Source organism: Nestor notabilis, unplaced genomic scaffold, assembly GCF_000696875.1.
Source record: "Nestor notabilis isolate BGI_N333 unplaced genomic scaffold, ASM69687v1 scaffold10162, whole genome shotgun sequence".
NCBI classification, from domain to species: Eukaryota; Metazoa; Chordata; class Aves; order Psittaciformes; family Psittacidae; genus Nestor; species Nestor notabilis.
Genome location: NW_009917892.1, coordinates 4,270 through 25,809, shown reverse-complemented (window position 1 = coordinate 25,809; position 21,540 = coordinate 4,270). Strand labels below are relative to the sequence as shown.

General features: G+C 39.3%; 1 protein-coding gene across 1 annotated transcript; it reads left to right on the top strand.

The window, feature by feature from the left end:
* Window positions 1-2,963: 2,963 nt before the first annotated feature.
* On the top strand, window positions 2,964-20,461 carry ICK (intestinal cell (MAK-like) kinase). Its single transcript, XM_010009450.1, has 13 exons — window positions 2,964-3,222; window positions 4,702-4,756; window positions 6,897-7,018; window positions 8,558-8,637; window positions 10,386-10,518; window positions 10,861-11,032; window positions 11,582-11,749; window positions 14,076-14,372; window positions 15,458-15,648; window positions 16,294-16,445; window positions 17,751-17,879; window positions 19,588-19,689; window positions 20,307-20,461. The coding sequence occupies exons 1-13, from the start codon at window positions 3,122-3,124 to the stop codon at window positions 20,459-20,461; spliced, it is 1,857 nt and encodes a 618-aa protein (XP_010007752.1). The 5' UTR covers window positions 2,964-3,121.
* Window positions 20,462-21,540: the final 1,079 nt, after the last annotated feature.

Below are 21,540 nucleotides of genomic sequence, written 5' to 3'. Positions count from 1 at the left end.
CTGCTAGTAACACCTTCAGGTTGTTGCTAAAGCACAGAACAGACTTTAAAAGGCACTTTCTGGTTGTTTACTGTTCGCATTTCTCAGTTTTGGCAGAGTGGAGACAGTTTCGCTTTCAGTTCTCCGGGTTGCAGTTCTTCAGGCAGGAGCAAATACTTATTTAAAGCATACATAAGGGAAATAGTTTGAGTTAGAGTCAGTAAGTAGTCTTGATATATTAAATTAGGTTTGCTTTTAAAGGGTCGTTGATCGTTGATTCATGAGGAACAAAATGTTGATAGGTGAGGTAGAGTCTGAACACGATGTTAGAATATGGTGAAAATAAGGCTTTTACTTTTTCCATTAAATATCAGCATACTCTTTTACTCCAGGACAGTCTTGCAGTTTGTGTTCAGAGCCTCTAATGATGTGAATTTGCCTAAACTGTTCCCGACTAGAATATAGATTAGATTCTTTATGTTGTAGCTCTGCAAATTGCTTGTCAGACACTCATGAGTTCTTTTCAGTGGGACTCTACTTAGGCAAAACAGTCTGTGGGCTGAGCTTTACTTTGTTGCCATAGTTGAAGGTGAGAGATAGCAGAAGGTGATAAAGACAGAACATAAATCTTAAAAAGTAAGGTAGGTATTTTAAAACAATTTCACTGTCAAGATCAACAAGAAACGGCACTGATTTAATTAACCAAAGAAGACTTTACGTTTTGCTCAATGGATTTTCATACAGGTGGATTCGTGCTTCTGTAGGAGCCATGTTAACTTCTGTGCATCCTGGAATGCACATGTTTTTTAATATGCATTCATCACTGAAATCTGTGTTTTCTGACTGTTCTTTCCTCTCTAGGTTCTTTGCTTCCCTTCTATGCCCCAAAATAGTTCAATTCATTTTGTCTGTTCTGGTCGTGGTTGACAGCAGGGCTAGAATCACAAAGATAATTTTTTACAGGTTTTGTAAAAATTGGTGAGTGTAGAAAGAAGAGAGGCTTAAATTAGTATCCCTCATAAGGAATAGGCAGTTATGTTCACTAGTTCATCACCACATCAGACAAACTGTCTATCTAGGGTAACCATTGGTGATTATTACTAGTGATGTCATGTGCTAGCAGTGTTGTGCGTCGTTTGGTTTGCTGTGGTCATCAAACATGAGGCATAGATGCACATCCACTCCGCAGTCGCAGTCCCCTAGAAAGGGATATGTAAATGGTAAGCCAGGGGCAGCTTAATTGTGAGCCATCACATTGGTTATGGTTACAGTTTCAGAACTCTGTCATTAGGGGAGAGTATGTGCTGAAAAATCCACAAGTCCCATCTGTTTCAATTTGAAGTTGCTGTATAAAATTGTTTGTTTAGCTACAAGTAAATATTACCTTTTCAGACTAGGAGACCATGCAAGGCTTTGTCAATTGTCTGAAATTTCTGCCAGGGATCTGAATAAAGGCCTGGGAGCCAAAGCATTGAGTTACCATCAGGTATTGACCAGCTGGAGTAACTAAAGCTTTTTAACCTGGATGCACCACAATGGCTAAATGTAGCTTTATGCTGAGCAGGTGCACAGCCTGAAAACCAGCCAGAAAGAAACCAGTACTCCAGAGTGCCGTTCTGATGGCCAGGTGTTCCTTGGCAGGTAATCCAAAATGTGGAATTAGGTCTCTAATTTAAGGTTCTCAGTCGTGGTTCTCTGTGGTCATGTGTGGATGGAAATGGGTACTGCTGGAGAGCAGTTTGTTCTGTCTGAGACACTGCTTGGTGTCTAGGATAGTGTTAGAGACATGCTGTTACTTTTTCACACAAAATATGTAAAATAGACAAAAGGGATATTAACACTGTTATTTCCTAATTTTTGTTTGTTCTGTATCAGTATCAGTGGGGCTACGGGGCTTAAAAGACTGAAAACAAAGGATCTTCACAACATACTGCATCCACAGGATTGTGACTCTGCATTGATATCAGTTCAGAGTTCAAGCAATATGATCCCATTAGTTTTAAAATCATAAATTGGCTTTGTGAAATAAGGTCAGATGGAGGAAAGATTTAAGGCTGTTACCAAAACAAGAATATATTGTGGAAATGTAGTTTAAGTGCAGGTTACAAGAGGCAAAAGTCACCAGCCATGAATATTGCTGTCCTCTTAGAGTTGGAGAAAAAGAGATTGCAGGGACCAAACCCTCGCTGCAGAGGAATTCTGGTTTACTCTAAGTGTTTAGTTTGGAGTATTAAACATGTTTGGAATACTGAGAATGTTTGGTTTGGAATATTATGTTAGTTTTCGTAGAATAGATCACATTTGTTCTAAACTAAAATGTAGGAAATACTAGCAACAAGTAGATTAAATGAGGGAGTAAGAACTTTTTTGCTTTATTATCTGGCATTCTGTTGTTCACACAGTGTCAGGACAGAAGGTCGGCTAGATATTGTGATGTAGCCACTACTAGAGACTGATTCACACTTAGGGCTACTGTAGTGAATCACGTGTGGTTTTATCTGACATTAATACTCTTCTTCTGAAGACTTTGTTTAAGGGAATACATATGACTTGTATCTGTAGCATAGGACCTTACGGAAAGTCAGGAAATTGGTTTAACTGATGGCAGTACGACTCGTGAGATGATAACTTACCTGTCTGATAATTTGGATAGGACAGGTTCACTCCTATCTTACTGTAATGCTTCTTTTTTCTGATAGCAAACTATTTTCTCCAAGCTGTGAGAGTTTTTCTTCTGCTTTTAGTAATAGTTTTTCTCATTAGGGCTGCCTGCAAGCTTGCTGTAAAGTACCTCTAACTTTAGTGTAAGAGTGGATTTGGGGAACATACACAGTTACAGCCAGATACAGGCTGGCCCTTTCTGATGAGAGACCAAGACAAGTGTTTGTGTCTAGCTTACAAGGAGTATCTCTTGGAGAATTGAGTCTGCAAACAAGCCATCTTGAAGGGACAGAAATCACATGGATTATGTTCTGTGCTTTCAGACCAAAGGCTAAGTCTTGAAAACATGATTCCTGCAACTGTTCACACTGTCCTGAGTGCTCTATATTTATGCTGCCACAGAAAGAACTGGTTACACTCGGAGGAGAAACACAAGAAACACTAAGGACTGAAATGCACTTGCAGCTGAAGTATCCTCATCATGAATAGGTACACTACTATCAGACAGCTTGGTGATGGGACCTACGGCTCTGTCCTCCTAGGGAGAAGCATTGAATCTGGAGAGCTAATAGCCATTAAAAAGTAAGTAATTTTGTTTGTTACTTAATAGTGGATCATCCAGGTTTTTCCATTATGTGGTCCACATCACTTGGTTGTTCTGGTTTGAGTGCTTCACGTTCCATGCAACATTTATATTTGGAGTTGTATTGGGGTAGCTTGCAAAACCTAAGTTCCTTACATCCTGCAGTCCCAGCAGAAGATAAAGAGGGTGATATATAGGCTTATTGTAGTAGTGCTCTGCTACTCTGTCAGACATGTACTATGCGTATGAGTTAGAGTAGTCTGCAATGGTGCTTTGGAAGCTGGAGCCCCTTCCCCGCTGCTAATATGGGATGTACATTTCACGGTCCAGTTTTCAGTGTAGTATTAATACTGTAGTGATAATTAACACAATGGATCTCATTGTCCATTGTGTGTATCTTTATATGCATAATAAGACATATTGCTCTTTTCAGCTCAAGATTTTCTTAAAATTCCTTGAGAAGTTCATTTGATTTTCTGTGCTGCTTCAGCAGTGACCTCAGTTTGTAAATGGCTTATTTGTCCTAGCTGTGGTAAAAGGCAGCTGTAAAACATTGCAGGCACCTTCCTGAAATACCAACCATGACCCAGAGACAAGCTCATCAAAAGAGCTTTCAGTACAATGCTGTTTTGTATGGACAGTCAATAGCTGGCTTCAGCAACTTTCTAAATCTTCTGTGCGGAGGGTATTGTTCCTGTATCAAACCTTGCCAGAGGCAGCTTTGATTTTTGTTTTGCAACGTGGTAGAAACTCCAATGTTTCAGAGCAAAACAGGAGATGATACCCTCTTAGATTACATATTAATGCCAATCCATTAGGAATAGGAATGGTGTGGTAGCTGAATGCACAAGACAGTAACTGCAAAAACACTGTTTATTGTTATTATATTTTAGCTTATTTCAATTATTAAACTGTTCTTAACCCATTGATTTTACTGTCTGGGGTTAAACCACAACACTGAGTGATAATCAAAATGCATATGAACAAACAGGACTGTATGTTACACACAGATGCTGTGTTCAGAGTTATATTCTGGGCTAGGAGAAAACACATAACAGAAACAAGGTATTGAAATTACCAAGAAATCAAAATACAGAGAAGAGCAAGAAGAATATGGTAAAATTGGAGACCCAGTGAAATAATTTAATTTGTTCTTCATTAGATTTGTTTCAAAACAGTTTGAGTTGTTCATAACTGTCATAACCCTTGTTCTTTTTACAGTTAGACTCTACTCCACCACATTATATACTAGAAAGAAAAATATCATGCCTTGACTTGTTGAAGGCTCTGAAATTTTTGTAGCAAGATATGTATATATGAAAAAAAGGCAATCCGGTGTAATAGTAATGCTTTTGAATTCTGTTAGAGGGTATGTTGTCCAGAGATGTAAAGTTATTTTTGACAAAAGAGACTTGTGGGTCCAAGGCCAGCTGACCTTACCATCTATTAATTGGGGCTTTTTCCGTCTGCTGTTGTAGAATGAAGAGGAAGTTTTATTCCTGGGAGGAATGCATGAACCTTCGAGAGGTTAAGGTACTTGTTTCATTGAATGGTTGACTTTAAATTAGATGATCCCTGTCACATTTTTGGGGTGACATCAAATTCTTTCCACCCCTTTTATCAAAGACTCACCCCAGCATGAGCTGTGGCATATGGCAGTACAGTTCTGTTTCCTGGCCCTGCATTTGAACAGGGTGTCTGTAGTCTTATGAAAATTCTAATTAAAATTCTTACCAAAAAATCATTTGGTTGTAGAGAGCTGCTTCCTCTGTACGGTGAGTGGTGTGTGAGTGGGCAAGGTCTCTTGTCACAAAACCTGGAGTTGATTGGTGTTTGATTTCCAGAGTTTGAGAACACATACCTTTTGCACAGCAATAACCTTTGAACATGCAGTTGTTTCTGGATAGTTGCTTCAGGGGCAGGCATTTAGCATGATATTCTGACACCAGCAAAGCTTCAGGGGTATGTTCTAAACACCTCCTTTAATTTCTAGTCCTTGCTATCACTGTTGCAAACATGCAGAAAACCTAGGTGACTTTTCTTTTTCTACAGTACCACACATTGGTACTGTGCTGCTACAGCAAGAATGAATGTAGAATACACTGAAAATCTAAACAGAAGGGAGAATGAAGACAGACGCAGATGTGTTGGTTTTGGCTGGGATAGAGTTAATTTTCTTCACAGCAGCTTGTATGGGTCTGTGTTTTGGATTTGTGACCAAAACAGTGTTGATAACATAGGGATGTTATAGCTATTGCTGAACAGATAACCTCAAGCTGCCTCTGTTTTTCATGCTTCCGCACCAGCAAGCAGGCTGGGGGTGGGCAAGAGGCTGGGAGGGGAACACAGCCAGGACAGCTGACCCCAACTGACCGAAGGGAAATCCCATACACCATTGTGCTCAGCAATAAAAGCCGGGGAAAAGGGTGAAGGAGGGAGGAACATTTGGAATAATGGCATTTGTATTCCCAAGTAATCGTTATGCATGATGGAGCCCTGCTTTCCTGGAGATGGCTGAACACCTGCCTGCCAGTGGGAAGCAGTGAATTAATTCCTTGTTTTGCTTTGCTCTAAACACCTCCTTTAATTTCTAGTCCTTGCTATCACTGTTGCAAACATGCAGAAAACCTAGGTGACTTTTCTTTTTCTACAGTACCACACATTGGTACTGTGCTGCTACAGCAAGAATGAATGTAGAATACACTGAAAATCTAAACAGAAGGGAGAATGAAGACAGACGCAGATGTGTTGGTTTTGGCTGGGATAGAGTTAATTTTCTTCACAGCAGCTTGTATGGGTCTGTGTTTTGGATTTGTGACCAAAACAGTGTTGATAACATAGGGATGTTATAGCTATTGCTGAACAGATAACCTCAAGCTGCCTCTGTTTTTCATGCTTCCGCACCAGCAAGCAGGCTGGGGGTGGGCAAGAGGCTGGGAGGGGAACACAGCCAGGACAGCTGACCCCAACTGACCGAAGGGAAATCCCATACACCATTGTGCTCAGCAATAAAAGCCGGGGAAAAGGGTGAAGGAGGGAGGAACATTTGGAATAATGGCATTTGTATTCCCAAGTAATCGTTATGCATGATGGAGCCCTGCTTTCCTGGAGATGGCTGAACACCTGCCTGCCAGTGGGAAGCAGTGAATTAATTCCTTGTTTTGCTTTGCTTGTGTGCAAGGCTTTAGCTTGACCTGTTAAACTATCGTCATCTCCACCCACAAGTTTTCTCACTTTCTGCCCTTCTGATTCTCCCATCCTGTGGCAGGGGATGAGTGAGCTCAACTGATCACAAGGGTTAATCTGCAATACCAGGGAAGAATTTCCAGGGTTGTATTTAGTCTGGAATCTAACCTGACTGTTGCCAGTGCAAGTACAAGAAGAGTGTGAATTCTGCCAGTAGGAAGTTACTTACAGAGAAAATGCGATTGTTCTGGTGCCTACTGTGATGCCATATTGCTGGCTTTTGAATGACCAACACATTAAATTGATACATACACTTTATATGTATCTACTCATACTTGGAGATTTGGCCTTTCTTCTGAGAGCTGTCTGATTATTTAAAATATTGTAGAGTTTCTGAAGTCAAATCCTCTGCATCAATTAAATACGTTTTTTCTTTTTCATTAGTGTAAGACCCTTCTAAAATCCTGTTTATATTTTCTGTTTCTAGTCTCTGAAGAAATTAAATCATGCCAATGTAGTAAAGCTGAAAGAAGTTATCAGGGAAAATGATCATCTGTATTTTGTGTTTGAATACATGAAGGAAAATCTTTATCAGTTAATGAAAGAAAGGTATGTAACAGCATCACCCATTCCTCATATAAGTTAATTACTTGCAGAATGTGTGTTTAACACCCCTGTTACTTTCCAAAGGCTTTGGATCATTTGTGTAGGCTTAGATCACTATAGCTTAAAGCTGTGTGCTGCAGTAGGAGCTGTGGCTGTCACCTTTGAGCATCTCTAGAACAGTTCAGTGACAGTTTCCGGTGTCTCTTCCCAGATTAGCATGGCAGATAAGTAGTGTTAAAAGTGTCTAGAGTAGACACTCTTTTGAGAGTTGGGAACTGTGGACTTCTAACAGCCCTCACCCTGCGGAGGCATTGAATATAGAAGTTCTGATAGGTAAGTGTTACAATCAGCAATACTTTTTCTACTGAAGGATGGTATCACCACCTCTTCTGTTATTGCTTCCTTGAGTAAATGAATAAACAAAAAGTGGTTGGAACAGCAATCATGAGCAATCAAATTCTGGATTGCTTTTAGGAAATTTTTTTTCCTTGCAGTTCGAAGTGACATGTCCAAAGACTGCCTGTTTTGTTTGTTAGCATTCTCAATAAAATCTATCCTTTTGATAAAGTCTTAATTTTAGCCTTTGGGCCATGATAGCATCCTCCAGAGGGTATTTAGGGACAAAATAGCTTCCTGCTTTGAATTGTTCTCTGAGGACGCTGTTTTCTCTCTATGGACCATAGAAGAAACTTGGGAGATGACAGTAATTTTACTTGATTGAACGAAGTAAGGTTATTGTTATAACATATCTTTGTGAATACTACATAAAATACATTTCTAAGCATAAAAATACTATCCATGCACAGGCATAGCACAAATATGGATGCCGATTTTTAATTATATGAAGTAATGAAAATGGCTTATTAGATTATTATTATTATTATATTTCTTAGAAATGCTTGATATATCCTACCTCCTTATGAAAACAAATAGGGCTGATGTCTGTAGAAGTGTGATACACATCATGTTCTCTATGTTTTAACTAGGCTTTAAGCTGACAGAGGGGAGATTTAGATTAGATACTAGGAAGAAAGTCTTCACTGTGAGGGTGGTGAGGCACTGGAACAGGTTGCCCAGAGAAGTGTCTGGCAGTGTTCAAGGCCAGGTTGGATGCGGCTTTGAGCAACTTGGTCTAATGGAAGGTGTCCCGGCCCATGGCAGGGGAGTTGGAACTAGATGATCTTTAAGGTCCCTTCCAAACCAGACAATATTTTTCTATGATACTATGTTAAGGCTTGTTCAGTTTGGTCAATTTTTTTTTTTCTTCTCCTTTCTTTTTTCTTTTAATTTTTTCCATTTTTAATTCATTGTCCTGCATAGTCTTGACATGATGTCATATAGTTTTAATATAATGTAATATGACAGTTCTGCAAATACTGTGTAAATTTTACTGGAGAAACAAACTACATGAAAGTGCTTAAAATACATCTATGCATTTTACTCTGTTACCTCTTATCTTTAGTTCTTTAGATAGCATGATATTACAGTTCATTATAATAATAATTAATAATTAATATCTTTGTCTTCCCTTTTATTTCACAGAAACAAACTGTTTCCTGAGTCTACAGTTAGGAATATTATGTATCAGATCCTGCAAGGGCTTGCGTTTATCCATAAGCATGGTAAGTTATGTTTTAGCTGTAAAAATTTTGAATTAAAGCAAGATAGTGTCTGTGTAAGTTTTTTAATGTGTACACTAACAATTACATTGCTAACTTTAGTGAAGGGAGTGATCAAAAGAATGATACTATACGAGCGAATCAGATTACTGGAAGTATCCATATTTTATAATTGCCTTATATTTTAGTCTGGAGGTTTGCTCAGTTCCTTTTCTGTAGGTTTCTACTTTCTCAAACTGGCAACTCTCCATTTTATAAAACTCTGATTTAATGGGCACATTTCCTGATAAATATAGAGGTCCCTTGAAATTGATAACAAAGAAATTACTCTTTTCTCAGGGTACACACAGATACCTGAATAAAATGCACTTTCTCTGTAAGGTACACTTAAAGTAACAAAGTCTGAGTGACAAAGAGCTTTCATTGCATGGCCTTCCAACTCATTTTTTCAAGAATGCTAAAAGCTGAAGTTGGTATATACCAGCCAGTAGCAACAAGACCCACTTAACTAATCAAAAAAATTACTGATTTTAATGATAATTTTGTCATGTTTTCCTGCACTCTTTATTTAAAATTCTGCCTGCTAAATATACTGTAGCGTACACTGCTTGTCAGCTCTCAGGGTTATCAAAAGACAGCTAACATCAGTGACCAAAATCCTGGAAGTGAAAGGCTTGTAGGACCAGCATTTCAGTTCACTTGAAGAAAATATTTAACTATACTTTGGAAAACATTTTCAAGCTAATGATTTTATTGCCTGTTCTAATGGGGCTTGGACTGGGGACTCTTCTGAAACCAAACTAGAAATTCCAGTGTGTTCCAGAGAGATGCAAAATATTTTAAAACAGAAAGATCACACGATTTACTGGTAAAAGTCACGTTTTCTAATAAATTCTCAAACGGATCTCAATCTTTTAGGATACCTTTTACTGCCATTTAACTTACTACGGCTTTAAAGAATGAACAGTTTTGTGTCAAAATGACCTGTCTTGTTCACTGACCTACTACACAGTAGGCTGACATTTCTGCCAAGATACTGTGCATCTGTAGTTACAAGGATCTGGAAGTTCATGGCAAGCCTGACGAGGTGATCTTGGTGGTCTTGTGGCTCGCATTGTAAGACTGTGTGTCCCAAGATTCTCTCTGCAACAGTTTTGGAAAAATCACATGAACTTTTTTCCCTCTCTCTGTTTCTCTGTTCTGCTTTTGTATGGCAAAAATGCTTGTCAAGCAAACTTTTTATGTTCTTTGTCCATCCAAACTCTAACAAACTCCAAGTATCTTTTCATATTTAAATACGCAATTGATTGCTCTTTTTACAAATTTGCCATGAAATAGATTGCCTCTGAAGCATTCTGCCAGTGCATTGCATGTCTGCACAGCAAAATACAGAAGTGATTGTGCTAAATGCTAAAAACAACCTTGATTGCTCTGTCTGGTACTTTCCATAAAGAGACAGCACTTCAAGCTGGCACTAGACCATCTACTTAATATCCCTAGGAAGGACGTAATCTGCTAGCTGTTTAGCACTACATCTTCAGTGCTGTCATGCATTAATCTAGCAAACATAAGTTAATATAGTTATACTGGAAAATGTAGATACATCGTATGTGAATGTTTATTCTCTTCTGTGTGGGAGCATACTCAAGGCTACGGAAAAAACTAAGCGTCTTGGAAGGTCTTTGAAAAAGAGGTTGTATACAGCTGGGGGCAGCATTGCTGTGGACGTAAATATTTCATTTGAATTTTAGGGTTCTTTCACAGAGACTTGAAGCCTGAAAACCTCCTTTGCATGGGACCAGAACTTGTGAAAATAGCAGACTTTGGCTTAGCCCGAGAAATCCGATCCAGACCTCCTTACACCGATTATGTATCCACACGGTGGTAAGTGCTAGTATTCGCCTACATCATGTGAAACTTATAATCAAGCTTTTAAAGAAGTATTAGATTTGTGCTGAATATAATACCACTTTTGATGCTTCTTCTTTATGAAACTTTTATTTAAGCTTGGCATAATTCAAAAAGCTGCAGTTAGCGCAAGACAGTTTGAAGGGGAAAAATGAAGTCTTAAGTATGGTATAGGAGAGGATAGGAGCTTTTTAAGGGCTGTTTGCTTTTAACAGCAAAGAATGAAGAGCTGAATGATTTCATGTGTGATACATGTCTTTGAATTGTGTTGATTGTTCAGATTTGTTTCTCTTTTTGTTTTTTTTTTTTCTCTTACAGGTACAGGGCTCCCGAAGTCCTTCTCAGATCCACCAGCTATAGTTCTCCAATAGATATTTGGGCTGTTGGTTGTATAATGGCAGAAGTTTACACACTGAGGCCTCTCTTCCCAGGCGCCAGTGAAATTGATACTATATTCAAAATTTGCCAAGTCTTGGGAACACCAAAGAAGGTTAGCCAAAGTGACTTTCCACACTGCAGTAGTCGTAGAGGTATTCTGCACTACAGAATGGCATAGTAGCAGTAAGCATAAAAATAATCTATTTTCACGCTTACTGCCATTGTATGTCATTGATCTCAGAGATAGTAAACTAAATTAAAACTTACTTTCTGTGAAATAAGAATTATGCAATTATGCTATAAAACGTGACATTTGAAGAAGTAGACCCCTGAATAGCAAACAGAGTCCTTAGCCTGTGTTTTCAGTAGGTGGAAATTTCATTTTCTCTTGCATCCTGTTGCGTGTAAATGTGTGGTTTAGGAGGCTAGATACTGGAATCATGACAAGACACCTATCTCCTGATTCCATTTGTGCCTTTGACTTTGTCAGATGTGAAACAAGACTTACTTCTCACCAGAGGTTTGACATCTAGTGAAATCTTTAGGAGCAAGCTTGGCACAATCTGTTACTGATAAGAGAATGATAATATGCTAGTGTACTTAGGCACGGTGGTATTTTACAGTGGAACTTCCTTTATGATTGGAAATCTCATTCTTCCAGAATGACTGGCTTGAAGGCTACCAACTCTCAGCATCCATGAATTTTCGCTGGCCTCAGTGTGTACCTAACAACCTGAAAACCCTCATACCTAATGCTAGCAGTGAAGCAGTGCAGCTCATGAGAGACATGTTGCAGTGGGACCCCAAAAAGCGGCCAACAGCTAGTCAGGTTTGGTGTTGTTTTCTTTTTCTCACATCTGCATATAATGCTTCCTTTCACCTCAAGGCACCTTTTATAGGCCTTCATTTAACAGCTCAGGGGTTCTTAGAGGAGAGAAGAGCAGAAGCCAAGAATAATTTGCAAGACAAAGGGGAGCAATTAAAGGAGAGTTATCAGTCTTTTGCATGCAACATAGACTGCCTGGGGTGTGTGCTAAATGATCAAATGTGTTACTGCAGTGTGTATAAGTACACCTGAATTAAGTATAATCTAGTCACTGTGAGTAGCAGCAGAGTAAAGGTGGGATGTATGGCTGAAGGTCTTTCATTGCTACTGATGCGGGCCACAGACTCACTGAATGGTTGAGGTTGGAAGGGGCCTCTGGAGTTTGTCTGGTCCAACACCCCTGTCCTAGGCAACATGCACCAGTGCTGAGTCACCCTCACAGTGAGAAAGTTTTTCCTGATGTTCATAGGGAACTTTCTGTGTTTCAGTTCATGCCCAGCGCCCTCTGGTCCTGTCAATAGGCACCACTGAAAAGACCCTCTCTCCATCTCCTTTGCAGCTGTCTTAGTGTTTCCTCATATGTGAGATATTCCAGTCCCTTATTCAACTTCGTGGCCTTTTGATGGATTGTCTCCATTATGTCCATCTTTCTCTTCTGCTGGGGAGCCCAAAACTGGACACAGCTCTTCCAGGTGTGGCCTCACCAGTGCTGAGCAGAGGAGAAAGATCACTGCCCTCGACCTGCTGGCAACACTCATGCTCATGCAGCCCAGGGTAACATTAGCCTTCTTTGCCTCAAAGGTATATTGGTAGTTCATGTTCAACTTGGTGTCTGCCAGGTCCTTTTCTGGAAAGCTGCTTTCTAGGTGGTTGACCCTAGCATGTACGAGTGCATGGAATTGTTCCTTCCCAGATGCAGACTTGGTATTTACCCTTCTTGAACTTGATGAGGTTCCTGTCGGCCCATTTCTCCAGCCTATCATGGTTCTTCTGGATGGCAGCACAACCCTCTGGTCTATCAACACTCCTTCCAGTTTTGTGTCGTCAGCAAACTTGCTGAGGCTGCACTCTGCACCACCATCAACATCATTAATGAAGATGTTGAACAGTATTTGCCCCAATATTGACCTCTGGGGTATGCTGATACCTGCTAGCTTCCACCCAGACTTTGTTCCACAGATCACCACCATCTGGCCTTGGCCATTCAGCCATCTTTTCAGTCTACCTCACTGTTTGTTCATCCAGCCCAGTGGTGCCTGGATAAAGCTAGCTTATGCAAGGTAGCTTGCAGGGCAGTCTCAGCTCAGCTGCACTGTAGGTATGTCCCGACATCCTGCACATAAACATAGCCCAGGTCATCAGTATTGCGTGTACTCCATAACAGTTACAGGTAGCCACTGATTTCATGTCAGTACTATAGTGGTAGTGCCCAACTAATGAAATGAGCAGGGCACCTTCTGAAAAACAGCTGTGATTCTGGGTTCAAATCTGACTTGACTTCAGTAGGACCATAGCCAAACATTTGTGAATTTATCAGACCTTCAGTATAAATTGTAATAAAGTTAAAGCTAATTAAAACAGTTAAAAAGTAAAATAGATTAAGAACTCTCAAAGGTATTGAAAAGAAAAAATACTGACTGTAACTTGGTGTTAAGAGCTGTTAAATGTTTTACAGTAAGGTACGAATGTGGTGAGGAATCTGAGAAGCTTTTAGAGTGAGAGATCATTGGGAAGGGAAGATGAATATACCCAAAACAGGAAGATGGACAGAGATGGATTGTCTTTACTGACAATTCCTTAATTACTTGTAAGGCAGGATAAAGGTATTTATACCAACCTGTCTCCTAAGAAAAGAGAGAGGCTAATTTTCATAAGGGTTATATTTCTTTTACTTGATTCAGTCTTGGAACTGTAGAATGGAAGAGATTGGATGTCTTTGGGATCATTCAAGTCTTGACGTCTGAATCTGTGATGGCAAGTGCACATGTGTTTGCACATGCATGTGTATACACGTGCAAGAGACAACACATAATGAAACATGCCTCCAGATGCTGTATACCTGGTTAAATATCTTACTTCTGCAAAACCTTTTCCTTTTGTGCAAATCCATGGAGGATCAGATAACTTGTTATCTTTTGAAACTTTTCTACTATTACAGCATTATTCTGAAGTGGATTGTGCTCACTAGAATCTGGTGTTGACAGATGAGTCTTCTCCTGTTTCCTACCCCAGAAAAAAACAAATTACATTTGTACCATGACATAGAGCTAGGGTGAGTTAAAAACTTTGATTTCCTAAGTTGCATCATAACATGTTCATTATGTTTTAGGCACTTCGATATCCATACTTCCAGGTTGGGCATGCCCTGGGCATTCAGGCACTGGGGAAACAAAAGGAACTGCATAATAAATCGTCTCTGCATATTAAGCCTGTCCCTCCAGCACAACCCCCTCCAAAACCTCATGCCCGCATTTCATCAAGGCCTTTTCAACAAAACCAGTCTTCTCAGCACTTGGCATACCCGCATAAGAAAGACAACACTGGGGCTGAGCACAGTAACTACTTAAAGGAGGACAAGCCTAACCAGGTTCTTCTGCCAGCCATTCACAATAAGGTGCCTCAGCAGGTAAAGGTTTATCTAGCAAAAGATACACTTCCTGATTCACTGCCTGATTTTTCCTTAATTGTATTTCTTTCTCTTGTTCTCTTTCAAGGTTCTTATACTTTGCTAAAAGGACAGGGAGTGGGAATAAGGAATAGTTATAACTTTCTGCTAGAAACAAGAAGTTACTCTGTTGCAATCTAAATCTAGTTCCTATAAAACAAGAAAGTTGATTTCTCATTTCAAAACCATTTTATGCTTCCCTTTGTTGTAAAAGCACTGCTTAAAGGATTACACTGTGACTTCGTATGAGTAAAAAGGAAGTACAGTGGCCAGAATATTAATGGGATCGATGCGACAGAGAAATGTATTAAACTAAATAAAACATATTGAAATGAGTGGGATCTACTGCCTTTATCCATTTAAGACATCCAGATTATGTGACTGGGAGTAATAATCCCTTTGGGCTTCTATACTTGCCATGGAAAACAACAGAGTCTTCGTCCAGCATAAGGAACTACCATTTATGTCGATTATACAAGGAGACTGGATTCATAAGATAGATGACAACAGCAGACAATGTGAATGCTTCTGCTAAGAGATCAGTATTAGCTAAGGTCTATACTGACGATGTACAGTCGCACAAGGTTGAAATGTGCTGATGATCTTAAATGGCTGAAGAGACCAATTTGTACCTGTGCTATTCTGCAAGAAAAAGACATTTTATAAATGCCTAGGAACAGGCTTGTGGAAACGTGAATGTGCATGGAGTTTAGTGCTCCCAAGATGGCTCAGAAAGTAAAAACTGAGTGTGAGCTAATTGTTTGTGAGATGTATAGTGAAATATGAGTAGAATTGGAATTAAGACGTAAGAAAGTTTTCCTTCTGTCAGTGCAAGATACTTTATTACAGGATGAAATGCAGGAGATACGTAATGTCTACAGGCTACAGATTGTTTTCTTTGCATGTTTAATTAAATACTGGGATTCTGTTGTTACAGCTCTTTTACCACTGTTACTCTTTGAGACAGAAAAAAAATCCTCTTTGTTCCTGTCACCTGGTTTATGCTGTAAGTGTGTGGGTTTGTTTCTTTTCAATCTTTATAACAGAAAACGTGTGCTGGGACTGAGAATATAAATGGTGAACTTAAACCAAAACCTAGGCGACGATGGGGACATCTTGCCACAACAGTGAAGAATTCTGAAGACTGGGATGACTTGGAAGACCTTGATTTCAGTTCTTCTGTCACAAGAACTGACTTGAAAAACAAGAAGAGGCAGAGTGATGATACTATTTGTAGGTAAGTTAGATTTTTTACATCCATGTGCTATTTGGTCTTACTTCTTAGGCTTCACCTCTTTTTTCATAATGTTGCTTTCTCTGGGTCTAGAAACATATCCAAGCAGGTAAAAGACACGCAGCTTGTCTCTCTCTTGCCTTGCCTTGGCTGCTTGTTGAATACTGACCTTTGAATTGCAGCACATTTTTTATGGACAGTGCACTCGTCTGTACAAATTCGTTGTTCATTTTTCCCCACTGAAAATGAAGCTTAGCTTAAATCTTTCCAAGTTATTCTCTGAATGTATACTTTCTATTTCACATATGAATCATTCTGACATATTCCTCGCATACAAACTGTTAGGTGACTCTTAAGCTGCAGTTTCCATGGATCATACATGGTAGAGAGAAACTTACTGAATAATTGATAAAAACTTTAAAAGCAATATAAAAGGGAACTAGAAGCACAAATAAGGTTTTCAGAGGTGCTTGTATGGCCTCAGCCTGAAAATATTCCCTATTGTCTGTGTGTTTATGCTGTAGCAAACACAGTATGCGGAAGTGATTAATGGAGATGGGATGGAGATGAGGTGGCCAACATATGGCATTCTGTGGATAAACATAAGCTATAAGGATTGGACTAAGTATAACAAATTTTGCTTTATAGATTTGAAAGCATTTTGGACTTGAAGCCTTCAGATGCTGTAGGCTCTGGCAGCAGTGCACCTTCCCACGTGACCTTTTCACGGCAGGACACTCCCACGTTGCGAGTTTCTGCAGCAAAGCAACACTACTTGAGACATTCTAGGTATCTGCCTGGTTAGTAAAAGACACTTATTTTCTTTTCTTCCTCCACTTCCAACAGCAGTATGAAGTAGTCGTTGGTACATCAGGCTTTATCCTTTGACATGTGGAGGTGAGCTACTGCTTAAAGAACATGAGAGCAGGAGCTTTGCTAATGTATATGGCCATGATACAAACTACAAGCCTGCTTTCGCTTTACCATAAATTGTGAGCACATCTTTCCATGTTAGGTATCCTGCTTAAATATGGGATTGTTGTGGTTTAAGCCCAGCGGGTAACTCGGAACCATGCAGCCGCTCGCTCACTCCCCCACTTCTTCCTCCCCCTGTTCCCGGAGGGATGGGGAGGAGAATCGGAGGAATGTAACTCCCACGGGTTGAGATAACAGCACTCCAGTAACTAAGGTATAATACAAACCACTGCTGCTACCAATAATAATGATAAGAGGAATAACAAGGGAAAAGGACACAACCGCTCACCACCCGCCGACCGATACCCAGCCCGACCCGAGCACCGATCTGGGCCTTCCGGGTAACTTCCCCCAGTTTATATACTGGGCATGATGTGCTGTGGTATGGAATAGCCCTTTGGCCAGTTTGGGTCAGGTGTCCTGTCTCTGCTTCCTCCTGGCTTCCCCTCCTCCCTGGCAGAGCATGAGACTGAGAAAGTCCTTGGTCAGAGTAAACATTACTTAGCAACAACTAAAACCATCGGTGTTATCAGCGTTGTTCCCAGACTGAAAGTCAAACACACGGCACTGCACCAGCTACTAAGAAGAAGAAAAAAATGACTGCTATAGCTGAAGCCAGGACTGGGATGTATAGTAAATACAAATAATATGTGACATGAACTCTACTGCAGACTGCACAATCTGTGGTTTCAGTAGATACACCACAGGAGTACAGTACTATGAGAAATGCAATCTACCATTATTTGCACTCAGGTTATGTTGTCACTGTTAGGCTAAAAGCTGTAAAATGTGTTTGATATGAAGCATAGATGTCATTTATGTAGCAAAGTTTGCCTTACGTGACTTGAAAATAGTTGTGGCCTTGATGTAAGGATCCTTTCCCTTGATATAAAGCAGACATTGATGCTAGTGGAACTACTTAACTGTTACCTTCACAGGCCCATGGCTGGTCATAATTTTCCCATATGAGAGGATGGGAAGTAACCCAGAGGCATGTTAAGAGTAAAAAGGTTTTGGCTAATTTCACTGAACTGGACCAATGCTCTGAGATTGTGCATCAGACGGAATGAACGTGAGCCTGTGTAGCAACAGAGATTTCAGCACAATTTTTTTTTGTGGTTTTGCAATAGGAATAAGCACAAGGAATAGCATAGTCTCCACTTCAAACAAAGAGTCTGTTCCGCCTAATTCCTGGCCCAGTTCTGGTTTGCCTGGGAAAGCTTCTGGTCTGGGAGGAAGTATTAACAGGATGAATTCAGGTAAGAAGCTGTGTTTAACAGTCTGAGAGAAGGTAATAGGTGGCATCTCTGCAATTCCATACAGCTGTATTTTAGGGTCACCCATGTCTAATATATTGTCAGCTCCAAAGGTATTTGCTACTGTGTCTGTTCTTCTGTTCAAAACCAGTTATGAGCCCCTTTCTTTGGATTTGGAGACTACCTTAAACTGAAACATAGTAATTTCTTCTAATGAATCGCCACAAGTCTGGTTTGAAGTACCACATACATAGAAGGTTGGACAGCTTAGGTCTGTTCAGTCTGAAATACTTCATCAGGTTTTGTAAGTCGTATTTTTCAGGTTTCCAAATTATTTTAGCCCATCTAGTGCTTAAATGACTGTCATAGAGGAGGAAGCTGATCTAAATTGAACTAGCCATACACACCACTCTTGCTATGTGAATAAAGCAAATAAAATCTATTATCATGTCTTTTAATTGGTCACTGTTTTAAATAGTGAAATAATTGTGGCTTTAAAAAAAATTCAGACAAAAAGCAAAATTCTCTGATTTTTCTTCTTCAGGTTTTTGGGGCATTTGGTATTTCAGGTATTTAATCCCTATTGTTTGATTTGAAGTCATTAATTTGTAGATTTTGCCAGATATATTTAAATATGTTGATGTTCCTAGATTGTATCTATTTATTTCCTCTCTAAATCTTTCTTGGCTTCAGGTTTTCATGTGATGTTACAGTTCTGCATTACAGTACTTATTTTGCATATGTTGTTATGAAAACATTTGATTGAGAAAATTTGTGTTGAATCTTGGTCCAAATAAACATTTTGGCCCTTCAGAAACTCTGGTTTAAAAAATAAAAAACTTTATGTTTTGGATGTAATTTAATCAGAAAATTGTTCTTTAAAGATTTAAGATGGGAGGATGTTGTAAGTGGCTAAACTACATGAGAACCTTTATATACATAGCACATGTCTCCTTCCTGGCTCTTCTATAAGTTTTTGCTTCTTTTGTAGCTGCATAAGATGTCATTGGATTTTCCCCTTTTTTACTTACTACCATCGATATGTTTTGCCACTGCTCTACTGCTCTAGTACATTCTAGGCATATGTGCAGTGGATCTCTTCTGTGCATGCTAACTTTGTTTAGTGTCCATCTGTGCTATGTCTCTGGGCTGCTTTATTTGTAACTATTTTTGTTCCATTTTCCTACAAGTCGGTTAGATCTGGTCCTGCTCATCTTAGGGACAAGTTTTGTAGCTGGCTTTACAAATCTGGAACGCAAATCTGACCCAATTTATTAAGTTGCACTCTTACTGGCTTCAGTAAGAGCTTTGTGTAGCACCAGAGCCCCAAAATAACTGTATAGAAATCAAGAGTGAGTATATTTATAGGACCCAGTTGCTGAAAATTAAACAAAATAATTCCAACTGAAATGCTAAGTTTTGAAAGCTTTAAGAAACCTTGAAAAAAACTGAGTTGTCAGGGAGAGGCAGAAATTGCCCTTTTAAGGGCACAATTTGTACCCATTTTCAGTTCATCTTCAATGCAGTCTGATTCTGACAGTCTCCTGAATGCAGGTATATTTAAGTTCTGTGGATTCCTAGTTCTTGTTTTCATCAGTCTATAATCAGGCTTGATCTTGAATATGACCCATCAGTGCACACCTTTGTCATCTGTTGATAGTATGGGATATGCATTGTGTAGGGCTCAAGTGTTCCTTGTCATTTCTTTCAGGGTCCATAGGATCAAGTGGTTATATCCCTGCATTTCTGAAGAAGGAGTTAGGCTCTGCTGGGCAGAGGGTTCAGTTAGCACCAGCTGTGGATCCATCTTCTAGTAAGTATAGTACCAAAGTTGTTTAGGTCTCTTGCTCATTACTCTGGTAATACTGTATGTACTGTATAATGGATGTATGTAGTGCTGAATTACGTATCTTTGCTTTACTGCATTTGTAAATATTTGATTGACTGGAACTACAGTTTGTAACTTTTCAGAACTTCATATGGAGAAGGATTTGGTTTATATTTACTTTGTGAAATATGTGGTTTTATCCCCAGTGTAGTCACAGCATAGCCACATCATACAGTGGAACCTAGAGGTTGGTGTGAGAGCTGGTACAGAATTCACACTTGTCAAATCAATGATATAAATAGTCCTTGTCTGATAAGACTTTATGGATTGGATCCACTATTTTTTCACATCAGCAAACTGTATTTTTAAAGGAGGCTTCTTTCATAGAGTCATAGAATCATAGAATGGTTTGGGTTGGAAAGGACCTTATGATCATCTAGTTCCAACGCCACCGCCATGGGCAGGGACACCTCGCACTAGACCATGTCGCCCAAAGCTGTGTCCAGCCTGAAATAAGGACCTGGACCTGCATCCAGTTGCTGTTCAGTGTGGACAGCTACTAACTGAACCTTTATCTCATGGGATTTTCTCTTGTCCCTTAGATTATGCTTCCGTGAAGTCAGTAAGACCCCATGTTGGACAGCCATCATTCAGTTCACCTACTAAAAGCACACCAAGGTTAATGCCTTTCCCACCACCAGCTCAGCCGATCCATGGGCGCATTGACTGGTCTGCGAAGTACGGTGCTCACCGGTGACGCGTGGAAATGATCTCTGAACCAGTGCGTGTTTCCCATGAAATGGTGGCTAACATGAGACAATTTGATACTGTTTTATGTACCTGTAAATCTAAAAGAGACAGTTCTCTATGAACAAGACATTTTGAAGGTTTTTTTTTTTTTTTTACTTCTATTTGTATTCATTTGAATGCAATCTTATAACTTTTTGTATAAAATTGTTTTGTTATATAATTGGGTCCAGTTATTTTCATAAATCTGATACATTTTGTATATATGGCTTAGGGGTTGTGGCATTTTTATACGATAAATTTTTATAACAAACTTTTTTAAAATTTCACTTTTCCTTTATTAGATTCAACTTTTTTATAAAAATGGATTAAAAAAAGCAAAGTGGTGCAATATTGCAGTGGAAGAGAAGTACTGAGGAAGGGGCATTAATTAGACATTTTCTGAAGTTTATGTGCTAAATGAGGCTGTATAATTTCAGTGATGCCACGTCTTGATGCCACTCTTCTGTTGTCCTATACTGATTTGGTTCGTGCTGACATCAAAGGAATGAGTAACTAACAGTCTAAACTCCTTTGCAGTCACTGGGAGACTGCCAAAAGTCAGTGGGCGGCTTCTTTTTTAATTTATTTTTGCCTTTAAGAGGTTTTGTTGGACTGCTGTCCAGCTCCATTCTTTTGCTTTTACTGAATTTGGGGAATCTTCTCATTTGGTGAAGGGTGGATACACTTCTGTAGATCTGTTTTCTGACATAGCACACTTTTGTCTTGCTTTCAAAGTTGCTTCTTGGCATTGTTTGCTAGGAAATAGAAGGTGGACCTACCTCTGTTAAATTAATTTAAATGTTCTAATGATTTCTATGCAGAAAAATCAGATTCTATTTCTTCTTTTTTGTTGTTGTTGTTAATACAAGATTTGAACACTTACGTAGGACAGTATTAACAATTATAATGCTGGTTTCAAAGTAATGAAGTATTAGTGATACACCAGTAGCAGAATTTAAGCAAACAGTATCTATGCAGCTGACTTAATTTTTACAACTGTTTTAAATCACTTTTGGGAAAAAATAATCCAGAGGAAATGAGTGAGTT